The sequence below is a fragment of the Bombus affinis genome, chromosome 1 (genome assembly GCF_024516045.1).
Source record: "Bombus affinis isolate iyBomAffi1 chromosome 1, iyBomAffi1.2, whole genome shotgun sequence".
Taxonomy (NCBI): domain Eukaryota; kingdom Metazoa; phylum Arthropoda; class Insecta; order Hymenoptera; family Apidae; genus Bombus; species Bombus affinis.
In genome coordinates, this window is record NC_066344.1 from 10311067 (window position 1) to 10335144 (window position 24078).

The window sequence follows — 24078 nt, forward strand, 5'->3', positions numbered from 1 at the left end:
AGGCTATTATATAAAAAATTAATTTGAAATGTTAATATAACTATGTATATGTTAAATTTGATTAATAACAATTTATTAGAACATTTTTCTGAGAAGTAAATGATACCGATGGAAAAAAATTTCTATACCTATAAAGTTATTAATGTTTAAGTAAAAATAATCTAAATAATAAATCAGAACTAATTAATATATAATCTTAAAATTATAGATTAAAAATAAAACAGTACAGCTCAAATTTCATATAAGGTGGTTTATTTAAGGTATATTTAACATGTATAAATTATTGAGAATATGTTAATAAAATGCGTTTAATATATTCATAAAAAATATATTGAAATTAACCGATCATTAATCGTTTCCGCCCTCGTAATTGTACTTCTTTATATTTAGAAACAATTTCTTTACACTGACTTTTATTTGTATAATGTTTCTGATAAATATCAAATATCTTTGAAAACAAAAGAGGTACTTCTGAATGTGCACTTAGTAATGATCGTTCAAGAACGTACAAGTCAACTGCTTTATCTTCTACGCTCGATTCTATACGAGCCAAACCAAAATCTATTATAACAAAATTGTTCGCAACTAGAAGATAAAAAAAGAAATATATATCATATCATTAAAGTGATCTTATGACATTAAAATGGTATACCATATTTTCCAATGTGATTGTCATCAATATTTTTCAAAAGTACGTTTGAGGTAGTCATGTCTCCGTGAATTATATTTTTCGAATGTAATTTAGCAATAACTGTTCCAAGTCCTTGCGCTATAAAGTTTAATAAACGATCATCATTTGTTTCTTTTGAAACTTTTTCATCGATAAAATCTTTTAGTATTATTGCGTCTTGTATATATTCCATATAAATACACCGCCGCTCTAAATTTGCCAAATATATAGCTGGTGTTGCAACCCCTTAAAAAAAGTAAAATCTTAGAAAAAAGATATGTTTCGTCAAATTAGCGACAGTAACAATATTCGTATTATTTTACCTGCGGCTTTAGCACGAATTATAGCACGGCATTCAGCTTTTATTCGATCTTTTGTGAGACGCTTATCTAGATCAGCATGTCTATATTTTTTTTCGAATCTTTCTTTGATTAACGTTAATTTACCTAAATAAATACCCTTATACACACGTGCCTCAGCGCCTTGTGCTATTAATTCGAAATCATTCATATTGTTCAACATCTGAAATATGTATACAAAAACATGGATCTCGCATACGTATACGTCTAATCATGTTATTTTTTTGTATCATTTTATGAATTATATGAGTCATTTCATTAAATCAAAAAAAGTAATATATAACTGTATTCTTCTACTAAATTCACTTTCTGTGATAACAAAGTTATACTGTCACATTATTGATATAAAGAATACTTATTATATTTGGAATGAGATTCAAACTGAAAACAATATTTAATAACCCGTAATTAAAAAATGCCCACGTGACTAATGTTGTAAATTTTTATATGTAATAGAAAATCAAATAGCAAGTTGCTATTCGTGAGAAGGGGAGATGAAGTTATTCGCGCTAGCAAGGGCAAGATGAGGGCAAAACGCGAATCGATCGTTACCCGAGAGCGTCCTGCGCGCTAATCGCTATCCCAGCGCTAGTATTCGCCTGTACTTTGTTCCTATCGGATTGACAAGCTAATACTGTGCTTTCTTGCCTTGCTGAAATTACAGGAAAACGCTTTTTCATATACCTAACTGGCAAAAATGAGAGACGAGGTGAAGATGGACGCGAATCGGCTAATCGCCGAAGTTTATAAGCGGCCAGCGCTTTGGAATCAAAGGCATATCTCTTATCACAATCGCGAGGTGACGAACCGCGTTTGGATGGAGATTGCATCGATATTCAAATTGCCCAGTAGGTGCATTGATGAAATCGTTTTTCAATCATATGTCATTCCCGCGCACATTTTTATCATTCATTCAAACTATCAGCAAAATTTTTAGTCTCATTTTTAGCATAATAATATCATTCTAAGTGTGAACTGTCAATGTTATTGATACAATAAAATAATTACTAAATTATTTGTTTTCTTAATCGAGAACAATGTTTTTGTTATAATCATTATATATTTATGCAATAATCTAAATTTTATAACGGCGTGTAAAACCAATAGTACAAATTTTTACTTCTATACAGGAAAGATTATTTATATTGTAATTGCCTCAATTAGTGCAGAGAATATGTATATATATTTAAACAATGCGATTATTACTTATTTGTGTAGTATAGTATTTTAGTGTACTCGCTAGTACGAATTGCCGTTTAGTTAACCTTACTTTTTCGTAGGATAACATTACCGGATATATTGTACTTTAAATCAATTTGCATGTTTACTGTTTAATGTATGAACTTTATAATCACATCAAATTTTACTCTATGAACCATTAATAACTTACAATCTATTGTGGTTTGTAGTATTAAAACTCTGGAATATTTAAATCGCAAGTATATACAGACTTCTTAGGTGAAGACGCATGCGTACAAGCAGTCAATAAATTTCGACTATCGTATCTATAAATTACTTTCGTTATATTTAAAATTTTTATGATACAAATATTAATTCATAATTGTATTTTACAAAAATCATTTATTAATATAATTTTACGTATATAATTTTATATGCGAATCGTAAAGTGTAATGTTCATAGAATAAGATAATTTTTTAACTTAATTAAAATTACATAATGTAATTAAATTAACGCAAAGCTGATTAAAGTATTAAAAATATTATTATAAATTATTAAATTAGAAATCTGCAAGTATTTTTATTAGTAGAATAAATAAAAATACATTGTTCATACATTTTTCAGAACCAGTATTAAAAGCAAAGTGGAAAGGATTACGAGATACTTTCCGGGCGGAGTTAAAAAAGGACCAAGTTTATCGCAAAAGTAAATTTCATCGAAATAGGCCAGTATGGATACATTTTAAAAGTCTGCAATTTTTGAAAGAGCAAATGTTACCCCGTCCTCCAATTTGGGAACGAAGTAATTCTTGTCAAGATGATGATCGGGTGCCTAGCGAAAGTGAGAGTGATGGAACGCTGATACAGAATGGTTCGTCGGTAACAAATAGAAATATGGACGATCGAAATACAATTGCGAATCATCTACTGTCGATAAATAACGATAATGGATTAAAAATCGACGCTGCCAATCATATAGACGTGAAGCAAGAACCCGAGGAGAATTTTGATAATCTTGAATTTCAGAGCGTCTCTGACAATTTAACGGAAAACGAAATGATGCTACAAAATATTTCTCCTGAACAGGTGCTCATGGGTGACAATGACAATATCCCGGTAGATCCTTTAGAAGGCAACCGTTTCGATGATAATTATTATTTTCTTATGAGTCTCTTGCCTCATATAAGAACACTGTCCGCTGATAAAAGAATGTTACTCAGAATGCAAATGCAAGAGCTGGTTTATAAGGAAGTTTATAAGAAAAATTCGGATGGCGTTACAGCATCGTAAAGACAGAGATATTAAAAACGAGTACATATTTTGTAACAGAGATATAAATACTTACATACATGTTTCGTTGGATCCCGACTAGTTTATCAGAATCGTTTTACACTGTGAAATGAAAAGCAAATTAACTTTTATTTAGAAAAATTAATTAAATAATTAATAGATTGAAAATATGATACAAAGGGTAAAATTATATAGGCTTAAGTTAAACTTGAAATAAGTCGATACTCCGTAGGTTGAGAAACACTGGTGCTTTCTCGTACCTGCGGGTACGACCGTGATGTTTAGTGTGATGTATATAGGTGTAGTAAACGTATTCGTGTATTCACGAACATTCCTGTTTCGTTGCGCATGCGTACCTGCCACGGCTCTTCTTGGCTGATCGTTTCGTTCGTTTTCGCGTTACTGTTACGATTCGGTTGTGCTTTCGTTTAGTTTGCTCGCGATTGCCATAAGACGGTAGTGTTCATGCATCTGTTGCCTCGAACTAGATACTGTGGATTTAACTACGTGTTTTCGTGGACGTATTTGTCTGCACCAGAGATAGTTGCTGTGACGTTTTTTTGTGTGCGTCTATTATCTGATCATGGCTTAGTGTATACAGGTGTTTACTTCAGGTGACAGCTAGAAAGGTGCATCTGCCTCGGATTTTTCATTCTTCTTTATGTTCTATATGTTCCGCATTCAAGCGTATATAATTAACTCATTCACTTCATTGCGACCGATTATTCCAAGTTGAAAAACTTCATCTCGTATACATCAGTGAACATAATTTCTCTGCATTTTTTTGGAATTACCTATCGGTTCGGTTCAAGGTGAGTCAACGAACGAGCAACAATGCAAGGAACATCTTGCTGTTTCTTTCTAAAATTCTCACCCTTTGAATACTACAAAAAAATATATTATGTGAAATGAATACTAACGGGAACGAAACATCAATTATTTCAATGAATTATGCTAAATCAAATGTAGTATTTTTATTTCATTTTTAAATACCAAAGTTTGTATATCATTCCTTTGTAGGTTATCACTAAATAAGTTTTGTGCAATGGTTGATCAATAAATAACGCTACTTAGATACATTGAAGATAACTATTTAATGGACAGGAAAACGTGATATTTATATTTTCCTTTTTTATTAAGTAACAAATGATATTTTGAATAATATTTCGTATGCAGTAACGAATAATTGATAGAAGCCGTTTCCGTAATCGCGAAACGTTGAATATCCACGTTAATCGTTATAAAGCATATATTTCAGTAAGTTAAGAGAGTTTGTAAAAAAAGAGAACCATATTACTTTCATCAAAGCCTGAATAATGACAAAGTTAACGATACTCCCGTGTCATTATAATTAAGGTTAGAGGTATTATACGCTGAGCGTTAAATATATTCTTCGTCTACACTTTCGAGCTTGCTCTAAATAGCGTACTGGAATCTCCTGGCGATTCGAAACGCATCTACGCATTCCGTTCCGAGTGACAAGTACCTGGAAACCGAGACGCCAGTTATCTCGTGGATAATTTTCGTAACTAGTCGTAATAATGCTAATAAAGATGTTTGTATTCAAAGCAGCACACCGTGTATTCATTTATGTATCGGACAAAAATATAAAAAAATAACAATTATAGAAAATTTCATAAATAAAGTAAATTAAGACAATTTATACGTTCGAACTAATAGTTTCTTAACATGTAACTGAAAGTATTGTGAAAATTTAAGTATAATTATTAGATTATTATACAGTTACATCGTAGATAAGTAATAATAAAAGACTAATGTCACTAATTTATCTAAACGATTGCAAAATTTATCGATAATATTAGCACATGCGTCTAAGAAACCTTCAAAACCTTCGTTACCAAAATGACTATTGGAACAGCGAATCGCAGCAAAATATTTGTAAGACGATCTGGAATCACTAAAATCGCGGTGTTATATTACTTATATCGTTTCCTTTTTATAGTATGCAAGGCATTACATGCAGATGGTTTATTTCATATAATTTGTATGATTGAAATTTTGCAATTTTGATCATTTTCATATCAATTTATGGTTGTAATTTTAAATTAGAAAAAAGAAATATTATTATTTTAAATAAATAATGTATTCGATATTTGGAATAGAATTGCAAAATGCATCTCATTTGAATAACCTGTATTTTTACTAAAAAAGCGAAACATGTTAGAACAGATATTTTTAAATTAATGTTTGTATTAGTGAAAAGATTCTATTGGTTTCTATATTAGGTGGTAGTGACAAAATCCGTAATCACTCAGTTGCCAACCCAATATATAAAGTAAAATATTTCGGGCTGCTTTTGAAACAACGATATCCGATGATATCGCAATTATTAAAGTACACTTTTACCGAATGATGTTCCCTTTCGTGATTGTCTCTTTGACTATCTTAATTAGTATGGCTTCATTTTATATGTGTAAGGCACACTCAACACGGATATGAAAATCGATTAAATTAATGACACATGATCGAGTACAAGATAAACTGTAAGATATAAATGATCCATGATTATTTCATTTAATACCGTTAAATTCGTGTTAAGCACTTACATTCTACATATAAATATTATTGAATATTATTTCCTTTGACAAATCAATGAAATTTTTAACATGATGTACAATAAACATTATTTCATTGAATACTTATTTAAAACAAATCTTGATGTTGTAACATAAAATTAATAACAGTCTTTATCTTCTGGTTTTTTCAAATCCTTCAAAAAGATGACTCACCATGGAACGTATGGTTATATTTCTTTTTACTGTCCTCAATCAGTCATTCTCCTATGTTACTGAATACATACACGTTTGTCACAGTCATGTCTGGCATACATTTCTTTTACGAGTCAGTAGAACGAACAGAAAATGCTGTCAGAATTTTCCCTTTTATCTCACGTGCGATCTAACATGAATAACATTTTTTGAATTCTGCTTTCATTAAAAAAAGGGAAAACAGAAAAAAGATACATATTTCTTGACCTTGAACTATGCAAATATATCTTAATACATTACCTACATACGTAGTACGTATGTATGTAAACACTTAGTTACTTGGAGTTTTCTCATGTAGTTGAAGTTTGACTCAGTGTACCATGACTTATTGTTAGTGCGCTCGGTTCTCACGCTTTTGTCGGTCTCTAAGCTGTATTAACGCTGCATATTCATTAAATCACATTCACATAGATTGTAAACTCATTGCTCCGTAAAGTTAGGAGAAGCGTTCTTACCGGTACAAAATATTGTTATCTCTTTCTTCCTTGGAGGAGAAGCTTGCCGTTAGTTCACCGGTCAAGAATGTTAAAAGGATAAAACGAAGATCGTGTTACTTTTCATTTCATCTTTTTATTCGCGAACGGTCTTACTCACTTAAGGTCGAACTAGACTGCTTCGAAGAGATATTTTTCAGGTAGCTTAGCCGAATTTATACTTTTGAATGATTCATTGAAAATATTGTTTTCATCCGCGTTTTCCAAAGTGACCAATAAACAAAATCAATCTTTACTTTGGATGAATTGAACCGGTAAACGTATTCCGGTTGCCATCTTTCACATGTTTCACAGATAATTCATCCACGATGATTATTCGAAGTGTGAAGATGCAAATTCGTTTTAGCTTCTCAGTGGATTCTCGATAAGCTATGCAATTAGCTTAGATTTTGGTGAAAATTCTTTCGTATAGATGTAGTTGAAGCAAATGTTTTCAAATTTAGCGTATTAACCTAGTTTAGCTTAGCTAGCCGTTGGGTCCTTAACTAAGAAGATAAAACGAAGATCGTGTTACATTTCATGTCATTTTTTTTTAGAAGCGATCAGTCTTATTTTCTTGCTGTTCCTGACCGTCTGACTCATTAGAACGTTTTTCAGTAACGACCGGTTTTACTGGCGAGGTAGTCGGCGATTAAAGGAGCTCGGGCATCCCTCCGTTCTCGTTGTTCACCGAGCTTCGGCTCCAATCTGGCCGATAACGAAGGATGGTAAGCTCCCGTTCGCCTGGTGTAAATGTCTCGCCAGCTAACAGCGTGGCTACATCACGTGTCGTCGTGTCTGACAGTGACGTAGCTCGTGATGGTGACGCCATCTTACCGAGCACCCGCCAATCATATCGCGTGGAGGACGAGGGTGGTCACGTAAACGGAGCTCCTGGTGCCGTCGAATGGAGCCAAAGCGGTCCGCCCTCGCTTTCTATGTCCGTCGACCTGCATAATCTCATCAATCCGAATCTCCAAGACTCCGGGCATTATTCCGCTAGTCTCGAACACGCTGATGCCTCTGCGTCATCCTGTAACGTTAAATCTGCGAAAAATCACGAGGAAGAGGAAAGCTACGAGGCGTTTGGAGCCGTTGAGGGTGACGCTGATGACGGGGTGGAATCACCAGGTGGTAGCAGTTCTGCACCCTCACCCACAGGAAACAATACTGTCAAGTAAGTTCGTTGCCTCCTCTGTTTCTATATATACGTACTACCTGTATATTGATCGTTTTTTTGCGCAATAGTATCGATAGTATCTATACTGGTTTGGAGAGATCGAAGTACATTTTGCGCGCGAACATTTTTAAGTTCAACAAGCTTAGATTCCGGACGTGACCTGTAGAGGGTGCATTGATCGTTAAGCACACGTACATGAATTTATAACTAGACTGCGAATTTTTATATATTTATGGAAAATTGGAAGATGCAAAAATTTGCAATGTACGTAAAATATGAAAAAGTATGTAAAATATTAAAAGCAAAGCACACGTTATAATATTTATTAAATGAACCAAATCTCTATTTGGATCTCATTTTTTTAATTATATTGATAAAAATATCATTTTGTATAAATGTCTATAGTCTATTTATAATTCAGGCATGCCTGTGAAACTTTTAAAAGAACGATCAGGATAATTAAGAAGATAATTGCATTTTGTGATTTCTGGCAATGCTATCTGCATTTAATTTCGTTCTTTTGTTTGAATCGTTGGAATAATAAATTAATAGAGAACAGTGGCGTATAAAATGTAACAGATACATTCAATTTAGACTCTAATAAAGGAAAGAGAGATTATTTAGTAAAGTATTATTTAGAATAACGACAGGCACATCTTTTTTCTTAAATCTTTAACATTAAGAAATAATATTATAGATATAATAAATATAATACGTTTCTTTATTGAAACGTATCGAATGACATTTTGACATTTGTTTAAAATAACGATCTATAGAAATGATAATGTTTGATAATATAATATTCATATTATATTAGGTTTATTTCAAGACTGCTGCACCGAAATGTGTTTGGTTTTCACGTCAGGCACTAAATTATTTGCCTTGCGAAACTGCGTGTACATATTGTATTTTGTACGTCGAAACTTAATACAGCTTTTCTCACATTTTATATGAGTATCATTCGGACAGATCTATTCTCACGATTAAATCAATGTTTCGCTAGGTGGATGTGATGTGTAGACAAAAAAACTTTCACGTAAAAAGAGAAAATAACTGAACATCTTATTATTTTCTACGTTTCCCGGAATTATTAATACGTATAATCCCTCCTATTTTCTTCCGAACTGTGCTGCGTATATTCTGTTTCCCTGTATATGTAATCATCTTTGATATAATTATATCTAAGAGTATATAATATCTCGTTTATGTTATTATATATATATATATACCATATTTATAATTTATAATTATTAAAACTGAAATCATCAACAAAATTATAATAATTGGCACAAGAAATTGAAATCTGAGTTTAGAAGGTTTTGAGATATATGTACGTACGTAAAGCCATTCATTGTTAGTCATAATTGAGATTTATGTGCTTTATCATGACAACGTGATACAATGCACTAATTTATAGATAATGTAGATGGTATACATTTTTGTAAATTGTTAATTTAATACCTCCATTTAACATCGTAAGATGCTTATCTGTTAATTAATGGAATTAATGAAGTGTTTATAGCGTGTCTTACTCGTTTATTAGTAGCAATATACATACTATTATTAGGATTTCTAAATATAGCTACAAATATTCTTAAAGCTCCTTTGTTCTGTTTTAATTAGAAATCCAAGAAGCCCCAATTCAACCATAGGAAGGCATTCTTGGCTACGAACGTCACTTAGACGAACTCCTCCGTGGTAAGATTTCTTCACTTTTTTCTTGCAAAAATTCCAAACGTCTTCCTATTCGAAATTATAAATCCTACAATTCGTATTCTGTTCGTTTTATGAGGATTTTAGTGAAAAAGTTTAGTTTACTCAAGTAATTCAGATAGGTTCGTGTCCTATATCTGTTTGAGGCTGCTATTTCAAAAATATTTATCTTTTAAAAATTGTAATATGTATATTATACAAACAAATATTCGAGTATACTGAATTTCCTTTTAACGTTAAGTGCTTCAAATATTCACGCATTTGAAAATAATAATTTTGCATTTGTATTTCTGAATACAAACTTTCAAGTGTTCGGTACAAATAGGTACCTTAACTTTTCAATTCGTGCCTCTAAGTATGCAAAGCAACACTTATACATAAAAGACAAGGTAAATTATATCTGCAATAAGTCCTGGTTGGAAGAAAGCTCTTGAAATGTAGCACGAAAGTTAGACGGCATGCAAAAACGAAGTTTACGCGCCGCTGATACTATAATCGTCTTGTGTTAGATTTAATTCGCCGCGGGAGAATTTCCTTCGATTCGAAAGATGGAACAATGACGAGGTTGCCGTGCGAAAAATTGCTCTTGTGAAATCGTCTGATAAATTACGGTTGTCTGGTCGTGTTAATAGACCGAGGCAGATAAGAAACTGGTTTAATTCCCAAAGAGAGGTATCCCGGAGTTATCTACAAGAAACTCGTTAAAATTTTTTCCAGGAACATGTCTATAACGATCTGTAGGACACGGCGGAAGTTCTTACCAATAGTACAGTGCTAAGAACAATATTAAGATAACGTACACAATGCTTCTGCATTCTATGTTGCGTCATAAGAATTTTCCTAGATAATATTCACTTTACGAAGCAATTATTCGGTCTGTGTAGTTGTGACTAACAGTACCGTGTTTACAATTTGTTCACTGTTCATCAGTCGTGACATCAGACTTATAAATAAACAAGCTAGTGGTGTTCTTTGTATTTGGTAAAATTGGTCTCGGATGATTTGGATTGATTATTAGTAGGAACGAGTTGGAAGAAAGAAGAAGGCGTTTTCGTGAATTAAACGTTTCTATTTCTACGTTTATTATTGAGTATTAAAGCAAAAATAGTATAAATAAACAACATATGTGTGCCTTGTCCACGTCCACATATATGGATTGACGAAACTTTTTATGCATAAATTATGTGTTATAATATATACGAAACATTTTGAAATTTCATTACATTGCAATTTCTACATACATTTTCGGATTGGTTTTACACTTTATCAATATAATCACAAAAAGTCGTGGCTCGTGATAGTGTGAATGGAATTTTAAAAAGTTTCATATAAAGGACAGAATATATTCATAAAAATTGTCTATGATAAGTGTTCAAATACCTTTATGAACCACTGTATGTGGAAAATTACAATTTCAGTCGCATATTACACGCTTGCCAATTAGAATAAAATCGATCAATTTGTTGTTCATCTTTTACAACTATAGGTAATAAATATATACTTAATACTTTGTTGGCATCGTTTACTATTTCGTAACTAATTTTGGCCTTCATCTGTTCTATTCGACTATATAGGCATTTGGTTCATTTATAGAAATTGTAATTTGACTTGATTTAGGTATTTACTCGTTTAGCAGACACGATGCTAGTTTACTCGAAAGTTTTATAAGATTCATGATTTTGAAATTAAAATAAGTAATTGTAAGATCAGATATACACGTTGAAGGGAAAAGTGATTGATAGCTGAAATTCATTAACAGTGTTCTAAGTTAAGTCTAACACTTGTGTAGCGAAAAGTACTATTGCGTAACAATATCTTGGCATATTTTTCACGGTCATGTTATTTTTTCTTTTTTTTCAGTTCCGGAAGGAAGAGACTTAGTTCCAATGCATTAGCAAGGTAAGAACAAACCGTTAATTTCATATTTCGTTTCTTTTTTCTTACGATAACAACATACTATGTGTTACGTAAATCGTTTTTCCTATTTTAACGATAGCTTGAGAACCGTTGTAATTATTTGTTAAACCGATTAACTCCACAAAACAAGAAGCAGAAAGAAAATTAATGAAATTATATAAAAGTAGCGAAGTCAATCCTGTGAACGGTTCAATTGGTAAATAAACATTTCTACGCGTCGATAAAAATACGTACTTACAAAATTTACGCGGACGAAACCAGATATTTTGTGTATTCTCGAATTTGTTAAGCACGGAAAGGTATCTAAAAAACTAGCAAAAGATATTTTTACGTATTTCACCTCTGGAGTTGGTGAGTTGACGTCACGGGATAACAATAGCAACGATGTAACCCAACAGCGGAGAATTTACAATTCATAGAAAGAACCTTTGGGTGTCCTTATTCAACTGATAATTTTCAAGTCGTTCCTTTCACGAAACACAAAACGACAGACTTTCTAAAGCGTGGGCATTGCCTGCACACGCACTTCCACATCTTATTTCCTTTTACGCTTCCATAAATGCTTCAAATATACGTTTTACTTAGTTATCTATATTTATCCTCTTACGACATTCATTTTTTTTCCAACGGTATCCTATTTCGAAAATGTAATTATATTGCTAATATCGTATTTTTAGTTGTAGCTCTGTTTCTATAATATTATTAATGTATATTCACGTGTATGTACTTCAAAATATCGAACGTTTATGGTTTTGAGACAGAAAAATTTAATTCAATCGAGTCAAAATTTTAAATAAAATTGAGCTTTCAGTATTTAACGCTTATTAAAATTTGATATTTGGTTATTCTGTTTACTTCTTTTATAGCCAACTTTATCGAAGCGGCAGCTTCAATAGCTCTGGTAGAGGCTCCAACTGTGATCCCGCGGACGATATGTATAGCGATGTCTCCCTTGAGGATGATGTCATTGATCTCAATCATAGAGTAAGTACCATTGTTACCAATTATTAACTTAGATTCGATTTGATACCTAATAAGTACTATATAGCTTTCCATAATATCGCAACACTTCATGTGTCTGAAGTTCCTCAGCCAAAGATCAATATCGATATATAATTTCCTTAGAATATTAATCATGTCAAAATTCATCCATGCGAAATGACGTTTAACCCTATGTTTGTAATTATTTCCAAACAAAATTATCGCTCTTACAGTACAATAGTAAAATCTAAGGTTTTGCTGAATTTGCAGAGAACGTATTTCAAATTTAATGTGTGATGAGAGAAAAGGAATTTTATAAATCATCAGGATCTTAGATGTGTGCTACTATCACACCCTGTCGATCACCACCTCGATCAAGATCCCCAACCGAAAATCCTACAGATGATGTCAGATTCCATCAGCAACATTCACCACATCCACCACCTTATATATATTATCCGCCGCCTTATCCACATTTGAATCCGTACGGTCCTTATCCGTATCATCCTGGCGCGTTTTATTCACCGCCTTACTGTAACGAGGTATCTCAAGAATCGAAAGGTTCCTCTTGGTTCAGCATTGTGTTACTGATCTTTTTGTTGCTGTGCGTCGTTAGCATTATTTTCTATCGATCCCTGTCTCGTGATACTCGGCGAAGATTAAACGCTAGGCTGCCCACCTTAGTGCAACCAGCACAGGTAAATCTGGCTTCCGGTTGTTGCGTAATTGTAGTTTATTTTTTATTGTCATTCTTCCCCACTAACGTTACGCTACCACGATTGTTTTAAAAGCATAAACGCCGGTTAATTACGGATCGTTACAAAATTAAATAGAGAGCGTTCAAAAGAAATGGTTCAAGATTTTTGGGTTGTGAAACACTTACTCATAAATTCTTTCGATTTGAAAGGCAATTCAAATTAGTTACAGCAAAATCATAGTTCCGGTATCATTAATAACTAACTTGCTTCTATTTGTAAAAGGTGTTTGTTTCGTTAAAGGTGTGAAAGTCAGTGAACAATAAAGCAGGAAGATGTGTCTACAATGATAAAGTTGTACTAATACTAGACATTACAAATAGGAGGAAGTTAGTCCATTGTAATATTGAAACTGACAGTCATTATTGCTTTCACAGGACTGAGTTTTAGATTTATTTCTATATAGATGGATAAATCAATTGTTCTACAAATCTTGAACCCTTTTTCTAGATATTCCACGATTATTTTAACTGTCAATGAGTACAATCATAATCATAAATAATCATAAATGTATAGAGACGAAAATAATGATAATATTAAAAATTAAAGATAGTGATTGGTGTAAACGATAAACGTAAAGATATTTCCAATTAATTTCGAGTAGATATAATTTAAAAAAATGGAGTGCGTTTTAAAAGATTAATAATAAATAGAGAGCACAAACGTTTCTCACATCCAGGATTATAATCGTGGGGACAGGGTCCTTTAAAAAAAACGATTTCCTGACCGGACAACCCCTAAAAACGGTGATCTTTCTGAACCTGTAGACCGCGGACAGAAAAAGGGATGCGAAACAGAATTATCCCGCTGAATTTGTTCTATATTCTGATGTAACTGATCCACTCGATAGAGATTACAATATTATCTGCGATGGATGCGAGGATCGTCAACGTGGAAATCAATCGGACTGTATATGGGACAGAAGTAGAAATGAAAGTATCATAGAGTATTCGTCGGAGAATAAAGTCAATGTTGCTACAGATATATCTGATACGTCCATGAAAGAAGTTTCCCGATCGGTTGCTACTTAGAACCATGAAAGTTGAATAAAAACAGGAATCAAGTGATCAAGATTTAATAAAAAAAAATATCAAATAAGCAATATCGACAAGCAATAAAAATCGAGTAATAAAAATAAAAATTCGAAGAATTAAAATTTAATATATATCAAGAAAACTTTCGATGTTTATACTTTTTCTTGGTACTTCACTGTTTACATGTTACACATAATACCATAAATTTATAGGCGAACAGATAATTATTGCGATAGCTAGAGAAAGAAATTGTACAATTACGAGTGAATGAGTGAATTGCATAAGAGCGAGGTAATTCATTTTATTAAGAGGCATGATGTCTGTATTTGATGTAAATTCAATTGCATATTTTATCGTGCATCAAATTGTACGTTATTCATAAACGATATATTTATTACAGGTTTAATACTGCTTCTTAATGAAGACGAATAAGACTCTCGAGTTAGACAAGCGTAATCAAAATACGGAATTAATGAAGTCCGTTAATTCATTGGATAAAACAGAATTCCAGAATTTGTTACTTCTTTATAGTTATTAAAAGCAACCATTTACTATGACGTTATACATTTGATATAGAAGTAATTTTAGACGCTCTGTTAATGTATATTTTTATAACATGAACATATAAATTTATAAAAAATTTTATCGCAAGAATAAACTATCTATCGTTATAATAATAGAGTGAAGTAGTGAGGAAAATATTTTTTTATGATTTTGTATCATATTTATTTTTGAACCTCGAATAAAAAATTACACATATTTAACTTTCATAAAAAGATAAATTAGTGTGTAGTTTTATGTACTCCGTTATGTAATGCTTACGCGATTTTTAATTGTTCGTGTAAGGAAAACTGAATATATCTTTACGAGAGTAAAAGTAAATTAAGGAGATTTATAGAATAAGTTGGTATAAATGAAACAATTATAGAAACGCGTGAACAATAATGGGGTACAATAAAAAAAACCGCGTTAAGATATTCAATCGGACTAATTTAACTCTTGGTTTTAGAAAACTAAACATAACTACTTCATTATATGATACGAACGAATAAAGTCATGAATCATGACTCACGATAACTCGTAAAATAAGCATAAAGTTTATTAAAATACATAATAAAATGCATAATATATTTTTTCATTGAATAAACAAATGCAACACTGAGCTCGATAGACAAATACGATCGGCATACGAAATGATAAAATGTATTAGTTGTTATATAAAATCGTTAACGAACTAAATTGGTTAGGTGTTAAAAAGTAAAATAGAAACGTAAAAATTGACAAGTTTATCGGAAATTAATTTGAAATAAAGTATGACATGTACTAGATTACAATCTGACGGAATTATTGAATGGAGGAGTTGGCCTTTTATAAATTTTTTTATTATTCTTGTTGTGATTGGTTATCTCGCATGTGCTGTTTATAAGAAATTAAAAGATTCGGGTGGACTTCCGGTTCCAGATTTGATGCAATGAAAACCAAGGATCATGAGATACTTTTCCACTGAAGTCCTTATATTGATTCCATATGTAAGATTATATATAATCTTATACGAATAAGTTTTAATAGACACATTCAGTTGACACAACTCTATAAATATAAGAAGTTACGGAAAAAATTTTCTTTTTGAATTGAATAAACTTAATAATATACTACTTCATTTAAACCTTTGTTCATTTAAATTTTCTAATCATTTATACATGTAAATTTTGTAATCATTTATACATGTAAATTTTGTAGTCATTTATACATGTATATACGATTTGTTTACAATGATAATGGCATGTTCATGGGAGTAGCTCTTAGTCACGTGTACGATGTTTCACAGATAATTTTGACGTCAAATCTGTTCGATTGTAACACAAACCATGCATCTGTAAAATGATCTGGGGCGTACATAGTTTTCTATATTTATTAAAACTATCGCACTACATATGTAAATTAATAATGACATAAATATGCGTTACTAATCGGAGAAATATCATTTACAATTAAAACAAAATGGTTTGTAATATAATACACTATTTACTTAATAATTTCAAACTCCGATAACTTTAATTCATTATTATATTATTCCTTTATAATATTATTCCTTTTATGAAACTATATACTAAATGAGAAAAACATTTACATTTTCTACTTCATTAGTAGGTAGAAAGAAGCACACAAAATACGTTCTATTGGCTTTAATTGGATTTCTAAGGCATGCGTAGGGGTGGGCGAATTCTGTTCAGTGTAACATGCCACGTACGATATGTGTATACATTCAGCGGAGTTAGTCGATACGTAGTATGGAGTTCACAAATAGCCTCTCGGCTACTCCCAGGTTACAGTGGGCGATTGAGACGACCGATTATATTCGAAGTACGCCCAAAGAAACGGATGTGCGCGTAGTGTTGTGCTTCTCTCTGTACATCTTGGATTGTCTTCGTGTTTATTCTCGATATTTACCTATTGTTGCGTATTTGGACACATGAAATTTCGAGGTTAGGTTAGTGACAAGAATTGTTGACCGTAGAAGAGGATGGATAGGGAACCGGCGTGCCTTCACGTCGTTCTAACGGAATAATCTCCTGTATCGGATTAGTCAAAGAGGATGACGAGTCTACCTGACACAGGTGTGACGTGAGAGATCACGAATTAGAATGGATTCGAACAATTACGATGAGCAAACAGACACAGGTGCGATCGAACGTTACGATCGTGATAATCGAATAACTTCCGGGGAGGGGCCATCTCCTGGACCTGGAGCCGGCCTCGAATATGATTTATGGGAAGGCCAGTTTCAATTTGTCGGACAGCCGTCTTCTCGCGGTAGTCGACTACCCCGTCGTCGTGGTCCTCGGCTTACCGAGCAAGTAAGATAGTATATTGAGATCATCACAAATCGTTTTCCACATATGATTATTTCTTATAATAATGATAACGTAACATTGAATGTAAACTGAACATCAAATGTATCATTAAAAATTTTCGGATAGATAAATTTGTTACTTTGTATTAAAACTTTGTATTAGTACTTTGTGTAAAATACATAAACACTAGTATATGGTTGTATAATATTCCTTAAAATTTTTGGAAATACCGGAAATTTCGGAATCTAAAGTGAAAAATATAACTGGCCGGAAACATTTGCACGGCACTGTAAACCAAACATAGGTATTTTTAGTAACAATTATATTTATGATAATTCGTAATTTAATTGAACATCTTTTATAGCATCCATAGTAGCTATGTAGTGCTTATCGTTAATAATAATTTTTTCTTAATACATTATTGCTACCATAATCGATTAGTAAAAACTGATATACGGATTAATGATAAAATGAAAAACTGATAACATAACAGAAAAGTAGATAACAACCACATAGAAAAAATGAATTGGACGTATCAGAATTATGGTCTACTTGTTTATTCTCAATTTTTAGTTTAAATGAAGTAATAGTTACGTGAGAATTGGAATGGTCGTTCCTTTGTAGTTGCGATGAACGTGTCTGAGGAATTATAGGAGGGCGAAAAAGGGGGAGATATGTTCATTCTGTTATACTGTCAATGAACTCTTTACTTCTGTTAATTGAATTTGAATTTTATCTAGCTAATCAACATAATTACGTGACATTAATATAATAATATAATAATAACATTTTTTATAAAGATGGAGATTTTATCGTATAAAACAGAAATGTCTTTCAATTTTATAGCAGGGTAAATTTACATTACATGCGCATTTATGTCTGGTATTCTAGAATTGAAGACAGTGGTGCTTATTAAACATGTGGTATGAATTAATTATAGATCTGTAAAGAACGTATTGAATTTAAGATGAGATTGTCTAAAACTATTTCTGGTGATTAATACTTAGGTTTCATAGCGATATTTAAATTTTGTTATATAAAAATTAGCATAATATTAATGCAATAAAGCATAATATTAATAGAATTTAATTGTTTCGGCTTGAGAATCACTGGCTGACGAAGTCTATAGTGTGAACGCGTACGTGCGTAGGGTTTTAAACTCAAAGTTATCATCTTTACCTTCAACAGATTGGGTTTCTTTATGTACTTTTATGCTATGTCTTTTGAAAATTATGTTCGTAATTTCGAGCATTAAATCATGTAAAGCACTAATATATAATTAAAGGAATAATTTGAAACAATTATCCAATTAAAAATTAAGTATAATTCTGAAAGATATTGTATTCTTTCAGGTTCAAATGATTCAAGAACAAATGCATGCTTTAGTAGACACTCAGTCGGTCGGGGAAGAACGGTATGCTAGGGCAAAACAGGAAAATGCTATGTTACAAGCAAGAATACTAATGTTAGAAGAAGCTGCCAAAGATGCTGAAACGAGGGCTGAAGAAAGACTTCAGGTAACTCATTAATTATAATATTCATTATAATATAGTTGATAATTATTGTGTATATATTATATATTGTAAATTTATAACATGTTATAATTATATCCTAGGCGGAACAACGAAGACATAGAGAATGGGCAAGCCGTCTAGAACGCGAACGACAATTGCAACTAGAAAACTATGCCATCAAATTGCAAGCGATAGAATTAGAAGGAACTAATTTAAGAGATGAAATAGGAAGGTTACGCGAACAACTCGAAAAGGTTAAGGGAGAGAAAAGTCGGTTAGAAAATGATCTCGAAGAGTCTAGGAGAGAAATAGATACCGTTCGCGAAAGTGAGCGACAAGCCATAAGCCGGGCTAACGAAACTCACTATCAACTTGAAGCTATTAGAGAAGAACTTTCTATGAAAGTTGAAGATCAACAAAAAATAGAGGAATTAATGCAAGAAGTGGCACAACTTCGGGCTCGTAATAAAAGTACGTTTTTGATCAAGATTATTTACGAGTAATTGATTAGGATTGTTCGCAATAATATTATGAAAAATTATACATTCTTTGAATTTTTTCTAATAAGGTTTGGAAGAATCCCGAGATGAATTACAAGCTGCAGCGGCTCTGCAGGCAGGCCGTGAACTTTTAATGTTAAACCCCTGTAATAATTCTACTGAAAAAGGACCTAGCCTCGCTGTAGAATTATTAGCTGGAATGAACCAAGATCAAGTATGTTATACTCGTTATTTTTATAGAAAACATAATTCTTTATCAAATAACTAATATAAATATTTAGTCTTGCACTTTATTCTCCTTTTTACAATTTGTGTTTTTTACAGATGGACGATCAGCTTCCTGAAGATAATGGTGGACTGTGTAGTATATCTGAAGTATGTACATATTAAGTTATAAATATGTATATGTATAATTTAAACTTAATTTATTGATTATTACATTATATCATTACATTAATCATTAAATTATTATAGGTAAAACAAGCTTTAAAGGAGCAACAAGAGGTCAATACACAATTAAGGGCATACATTGATGGGATCTTATTGAACATAGTTGAAAACTATCCGCAATTACTAGAAGTGAAACAAACTCATTGAACTATTATACAAATAGACAGTTATTGAATTCAATGTTAATTGTTGAAGGCAGTTGTACATTACTTTGTTGGAACTCTTTATTATTTATAGATTTATACAAGCAACTTTGTCATGGTTATACACAAGTACCATATAGGAAAGCGATTGCCGTCCATGTGAACTTAAAAGTTTAATAACGTGTTATAAATATTGAATTAACAATTTTCACTGCCATGTTACTATTTCGGTCATACATTTTTAATATGAAAGGCAGTGAACAAATTAAAATATGAAGTAGGAAAACATGTATAAAACTTAATTAAAAAATTACTGTAAGCTCTATATCGTCCGAATTTTAAAATTCGGGGCCTTGTAACGTTGCCTTTACATAAACAGTATAAAATTATTTTCACAGAAATAGTTAATGTATAACATAAGGTATAAATCATTATACATAAAATCATTTTTTTCTCATAAGAAGATAATATAGTTGCATATTGGTATCATAAAAATTGTGATGTGTTAACAAAATTTAATAATGAACTACCTGTAAAATTTAAATACCTTAAAAATTAATGCTGAACGATATTGAGAACGTAATGATGTGATTATATTTTATTATAGTTTGAACCTACTTACGAATCCAATAGAACTCAATTTTTTAATAAGCCATAATTATAAATTTTGGAATTTGTAACCAAATAATTATCTTTGTAAATCTAAAAATTTTGTAATCGAATAAATTTAATTCGTTTTTATACCTTATTGAGAAAAGAAGATAAAAAGATTATTCATGTCACAATTTTTATAATTATTATTAAAAGAAAATATGACAATTACTAATGAAACTTAATTCAACTATTTTGTACATAATTGTTAGATAACAAATTTTTTACATAACAAAATATAATAAAAAACAAATTCGAAACTAAAAATTAAATGTTATCTTTAAAATTATAATGCAAATAAAAAATAAATATAAAATTAATAAATAATGTGCTCCATGCTGCATAGTTTTCACGCGATTTTGTACTAAGTAAGGTTTTCTTATACATATATACATAAAATATATATAGAAAACGTATCTTACAATAGGATTGATGAAAAATGATGTATTTATAAAACAAGTGGAACATTATAGAGCAAATCCAATATTTTGATACATATAGTTTATGATTAAAATGGTATGTTACGATGTTCTTTATTAAAACATGTCAAACATAAATGAGGCTCGTTAGGGCAATCAGCACAAAATGTTGCTACTCGTTTTGTCTTATTTCGTGCTAGTTCGGTACCAAAGGTTTTAACGTTTTCTTTATAGCAAGAAATGCAACGTTTTCTTACTGATACCAATTTACCCTCTCTCTTTTTAATTTCATGACGTTTCTTAATGGTTACAATTTCACGAGATAAATTTTGAAACCTCTCATCCTGACAATGTGATAGATAAATGACTAATCGTTTTTTGAACTCTATTAATGAAATAGGATTATTTTTTACACTGTTATGCATTACCCAAGCATTTATAACAGCTGTATTTAATAAAAGTTCAAATGCTAATTTTTTATACCATTTTACATTCTTGTGTGATGAAATGCAACATATTGTCATTTGGTCAGAAATATCACTTGGAGGTTTGCCTTCATTATAATCGAACAAAATTTTAGGTTTAATATAATTAGATCTTCTTCTTTTAAGAGTAACTGTTTCTACAGAATGTTTAGTAGACAATAACAAAACATCACGTTTATCTCTCCATTTTATCAACGTTATACCAATACTGTTTTCTTTTGCAAATATTTCTCCTCTTCTTAATTTCTTTGTGACAACTTCTTTAGAAATTCCACGACAATTTCTTTGGACCATTCCTACTAAATGTGTAGTTTTAGTAATTAATTCTTGAGCCAAGTCTATACTTGTGTACCAACGATTAGTACATACAGTATGTCCCTTATAAAATATATTTTGACAAAGTGAAATAACAGCATTTGTAGGATTCGCTGTTTCTTGCTCTGACTTTTTGCTGCAATATATTTGAAAGTTATAAGTGTATCCTGGATTGAAACATAATTTAAATATCTTGATACCATATCTATATTTTCTTTGTTTTATCAATTGTTTAATACGACTATGAAATGGTATTACAAATTCATCAATATAAAGAGTTTCAGGTGGATCATAGTATTTCGTGAAATTTCTATTTAATGTATCAATAATTGGACTGATTTTATAAAGTCGATCATTTAATAAATTTGCATTTTCATTATTTGTAAAATGCAACATTTGTAAAAGTAATTCAAAGCGACTTTGTGACATTATAGATTGTGGGAAACTTTGTGTAAATATAGAATCCTTGGACCAGTATAAGTGTAACTGAGGTAGTTTTACTAAATCCATCCAGATCAGAAGACCAAACAGTCTCTTTATTTCATTTTTGGTAGTAGGAACCCATTGGTTCAAACGACTTGACCGTTTCTGTGATAATACTTGTGCTGCATATAGATTAGTTTGGTGTGCTATTTCTTGAAATATTGTTTCAGTAACTAGCAATAAGTAAAAATATTCTTCTTTGTTTGGATTGCATTTAAATGATTTTAATCCAGGTATACCCACAAAGGGCTTGATATCAGGTTGATTTCCAATTGGATTTATCCATATTTGATCTTGTGAATTGATATTATCATTAATATCGCCTTTATTGCTGTCACTTTCATTGGAAAAAATTGAATAAGACTTAGAACTTGAGGCATCATGATTGGTTTCACTTGACGTGAAGCATAATAATCTATCAGAAGATGTAATTTTTACTTCACAGTATGGTTTTATGTCAGGTGAGAATTCTAGTTCAACAGATACATCACTGGAAGTCTCTATTTCTTGCATTCCTATATATTGAATTTGTACATAGATAATACAAATTGAGAATTGTATAATTGAACCTATAAGCAAAATTAGATAGTTAAAAAAAAAGAAATGCATTACACATATTTGATAAATTAAAGAAGACTTAAAAAGGGTTTATTAAATTAAAGGTTTATCTTTTCAGATATATATCATACCTGTTATGTCCTATTTATTTAATTTCTAAGAATATCTTTAAATTGATGTATATGCTTAAAGACATATCATAGCCTATACCATTCTATACATCCTTAATAATGCACGATGTAATAACTACTATCTAGAGTGTCTATGTCTGCTAGTATTGTGAAATATCGATAGTCGGCATTATCGATAGCTTCCGACAGATGGACCATCGATGGACCTTCCGACATCAACCATCGATAGCTATCGATAGCGATAGTATACAATACCAAATAATACAATACATTTTGTATATTACACGCTACTATTTTGTGTTAGAAATAAAAGGTAAATTTTACTTTAAGGGACGGAGTTAAAGTTGAACCTAAATTTTTATTTATCTTAGGAAATGTGACTGTTTAAACCCCCCCTATAATAATAATTAATTACTTTGGTTTGTTTGCCGTAAAACAATGGATGTGAGTATAAATAAGTCAGTTGGTCCATCACGTTTATCCATCGTTATTAAAAGTAATAAATTTTGCTGTTAATGAAAGTATAACGAATTAAAGTTTTTGTTTGTATAGTATTTTAATTAAATAATAATTAATTTTGTTGTTGTTTTATCTTACTTTTAGAAAGTTCTAGATTTGAAAATGAGTGCAAAACAGAAAAAAATAAATAATTATACTGATGAAATTGGAAATTGTTTAAGTTAAGAAATAGAACTGATGTTATTGATGTAGAATATTCTGTCAAAAAATTAATCCAAGATAGAACATTATTAGTGCGCACGATGTAAAAGTTTCAAAATAATGATGCTGCAAATAAGGCAATAATTATTGAACTTAATGATGTTTTTCTGAAGATTGGTAATTTGTGTATTACATGAATCTGTAAATCGATTGTTTTTTGATAACAATGGATAAACGTGGTGAATTAATTGACTTTGAAGTTTCTCAAAGACTGCTTTGAATTTAAATCACGGTCACAGTCTACTGGATATGTACATAATATATGCTGTTACCACAGACTTGTCATAAACAGATTTATCACGCTATATAAATTTGTATCGCATAGTTCACGAGTATCGACGAAAGACCGAAGGACGGAATAGACACGACATCTTATGGCATTTTGCGTTTCATATACTGAAATATCGACCTGAAAAAAGTATTTCCTATGTTGCTTCGTACATTTGGCCATGTAAAACCGCAGCAACGATCAATGTTTAAAACATGCTTTAAGTATGCCTATCTTATACTGCCC

At 31.3% G+C, this 24078-nt stretch overlaps 4 protein-coding genes across 11 annotated transcripts; 2 read left to right on the plus strand and 2 right to left on the minus strand.

Annotated features, from left to right (window-relative positions):
- Positions 1-235: 235 nt before the first annotated feature.
- LOC126914283 (EKC/KEOPS complex subunit TP53RK) lies at positions 236-4002 on the minus strand. 2 transcript variants are annotated; one of them, XM_050718012.1, is made up of 5 exons: positions 3855-4002; positions 3554-3600; positions 994-1192; positions 653-916; positions 236-585 (listed from the first exon to the last, which is right to left on the minus strand). In XM_050718012.1, exons 2-5 carry the CDS (start codon positions 3557-3559, stop codon positions 338-340), a joined length of 717 nt encoding a protein of 238 aa, XP_050573969.1. In that variant the 5' UTR covers positions 3560-3600; positions 3855-4002; the 3' UTR covers positions 236-337. The 2 variants fall into 2 exon arrangements, with proteins under 2 accessions (XP_050573969.1, XP_050573979.1); XM_050718022.1 differs by lacking the exons at positions 3554-3600; positions 3855-4002 and adding an exon at positions 2420-2548.
- Positions 1623-5070, plus strand: LOC126914278 (uncharacterized). The gene is made up of 2 exons (XM_050717998.1): positions 1623-1877; positions 2834-5070. The coding sequence occupies exons 1-2, from the start codon at positions 1727-1729 to the stop codon at positions 3496-3498; spliced, it is 816 nt and encodes a 271-aa protein (XP_050573955.1). The 5' UTR covers positions 1623-1726; the 3' UTR covers positions 3499-5070.
- On the plus strand, positions 3980-20191 carry LOC126914176 (rab11 family-interacting protein 4A). 7 transcript variants are annotated; one of them, XM_050717820.1, is made up of 11 exons: positions 3980-4127; positions 7379-7488; positions 7566-7937; positions 9564-9638; positions 11514-11552; positions 12437-12554; positions 18548-18712; positions 18811-19180; positions 19278-19423; positions 19534-19584; positions 19684-20191. In XM_050717820.1, the coding sequence occupies exons 3-11, from the start codon at positions 7699-7701 to the stop codon at positions 19804-19806; spliced, it is 1326 nt and encodes a 441-aa protein (XP_050573777.1). In that variant the 5' UTR covers positions 3980-4127; positions 7379-7488; positions 7566-7698; the 3' UTR covers positions 19807-20191. The 7 variants fall into 7 exon arrangements, with proteins under 7 accessions (XP_050573777.1, XP_050573739.1, XP_050573769.1 ...); XM_050717812.1 differs by lacking the exon at positions 3980-4127 and adding an exon at positions 4162-4310; XM_050717803.1 differs by lacking the exon at positions 3980-4127 and adding an exon at positions 6164-6921.
- On the minus strand, positions 19480-23009 carry LOC126914138 (piggyBac transposable element-derived protein 4-like). Its single transcript, XM_050717635.1, has 2 exons — positions 22845-23009; positions 19480-22724 (listed from the first exon to the last, which is right to left on the minus strand). The coding sequence occupies exon 2, from the start codon at positions 22666-22668 to the stop codon at positions 20962-20964; it is 1707 nt and encodes a 568-aa protein (XP_050573592.1). The 5' UTR covers positions 22669-22724; positions 22845-23009; the 3' UTR covers positions 19480-20961.
- Positions 23010-24078: the final 1069 nt, after the last annotated feature.

What these genes read in the sequence shown, in the direction of transcription:
- LOC126914138 (XM_050717635.1), bottom strand. Translation starts at nt 22,668, where the DNA reads ATGCAAGAAATAGAGACTTCCAGTGATGTATCTGTTGAACTAGAATTC.
- LOC126914283 (XM_050718012.1), bottom strand. An exon ending in AATTCGTGCTAAAGCCGCAG is followed by an intron (nt 917 to 993) that starts GTAAAATAATAC and finishes ACTTTTTTTAAG; the next exon opens with GGGTTGCAACACCAGCTATA. An exon ending in CAATCACATTGGAAAATATG is followed by an intron (nt 586 to 652) that starts GTATACCATTTT and finishes TTTATCTTCTAG; the next exon opens with TTGCGAACAATTTTGTTATA.
- LOC126914278 (XM_050717998.1), top strand. Translation starts at nt 1,727, where the DNA reads ATGAGAGACGAGGTGAAGATGGACGCGAATCGGCTAATCGCCGAAGTT. An exon ending in ATCGATATTCAAATTGCCCA is followed by an intron (nt 1,878 to 2,833) that starts GTAGGTGCATTG and finishes TACATTTTTCAG; the next exon opens with AACCAGTATTAAAAGCAAAG.
- LOC126914176 (XM_050717782.1), top strand. Translation starts at nt 7,486, where the DNA reads ATGGTAAGCTCCCGTTCGCCTGGTGTAAATGTCTCGCCAGCTAACAGC. An exon ending in AGTTCCAATGCATTAGCAAG is followed by an intron (nt 11,553 to 12,436) that starts GTAAGAACAAAC and finishes CTTCTTTTATAG; the next exon opens with CCAACTTTATCGAAGCGGCA. An exon ending in GGGCTGAAGAAAGACTTCAG is followed by an intron (nt 18,713 to 18,810) that starts GTAACTCATTAA and finishes ATTATATCCTAG; the next exon opens with GCGGAACAACGAAGACATAG.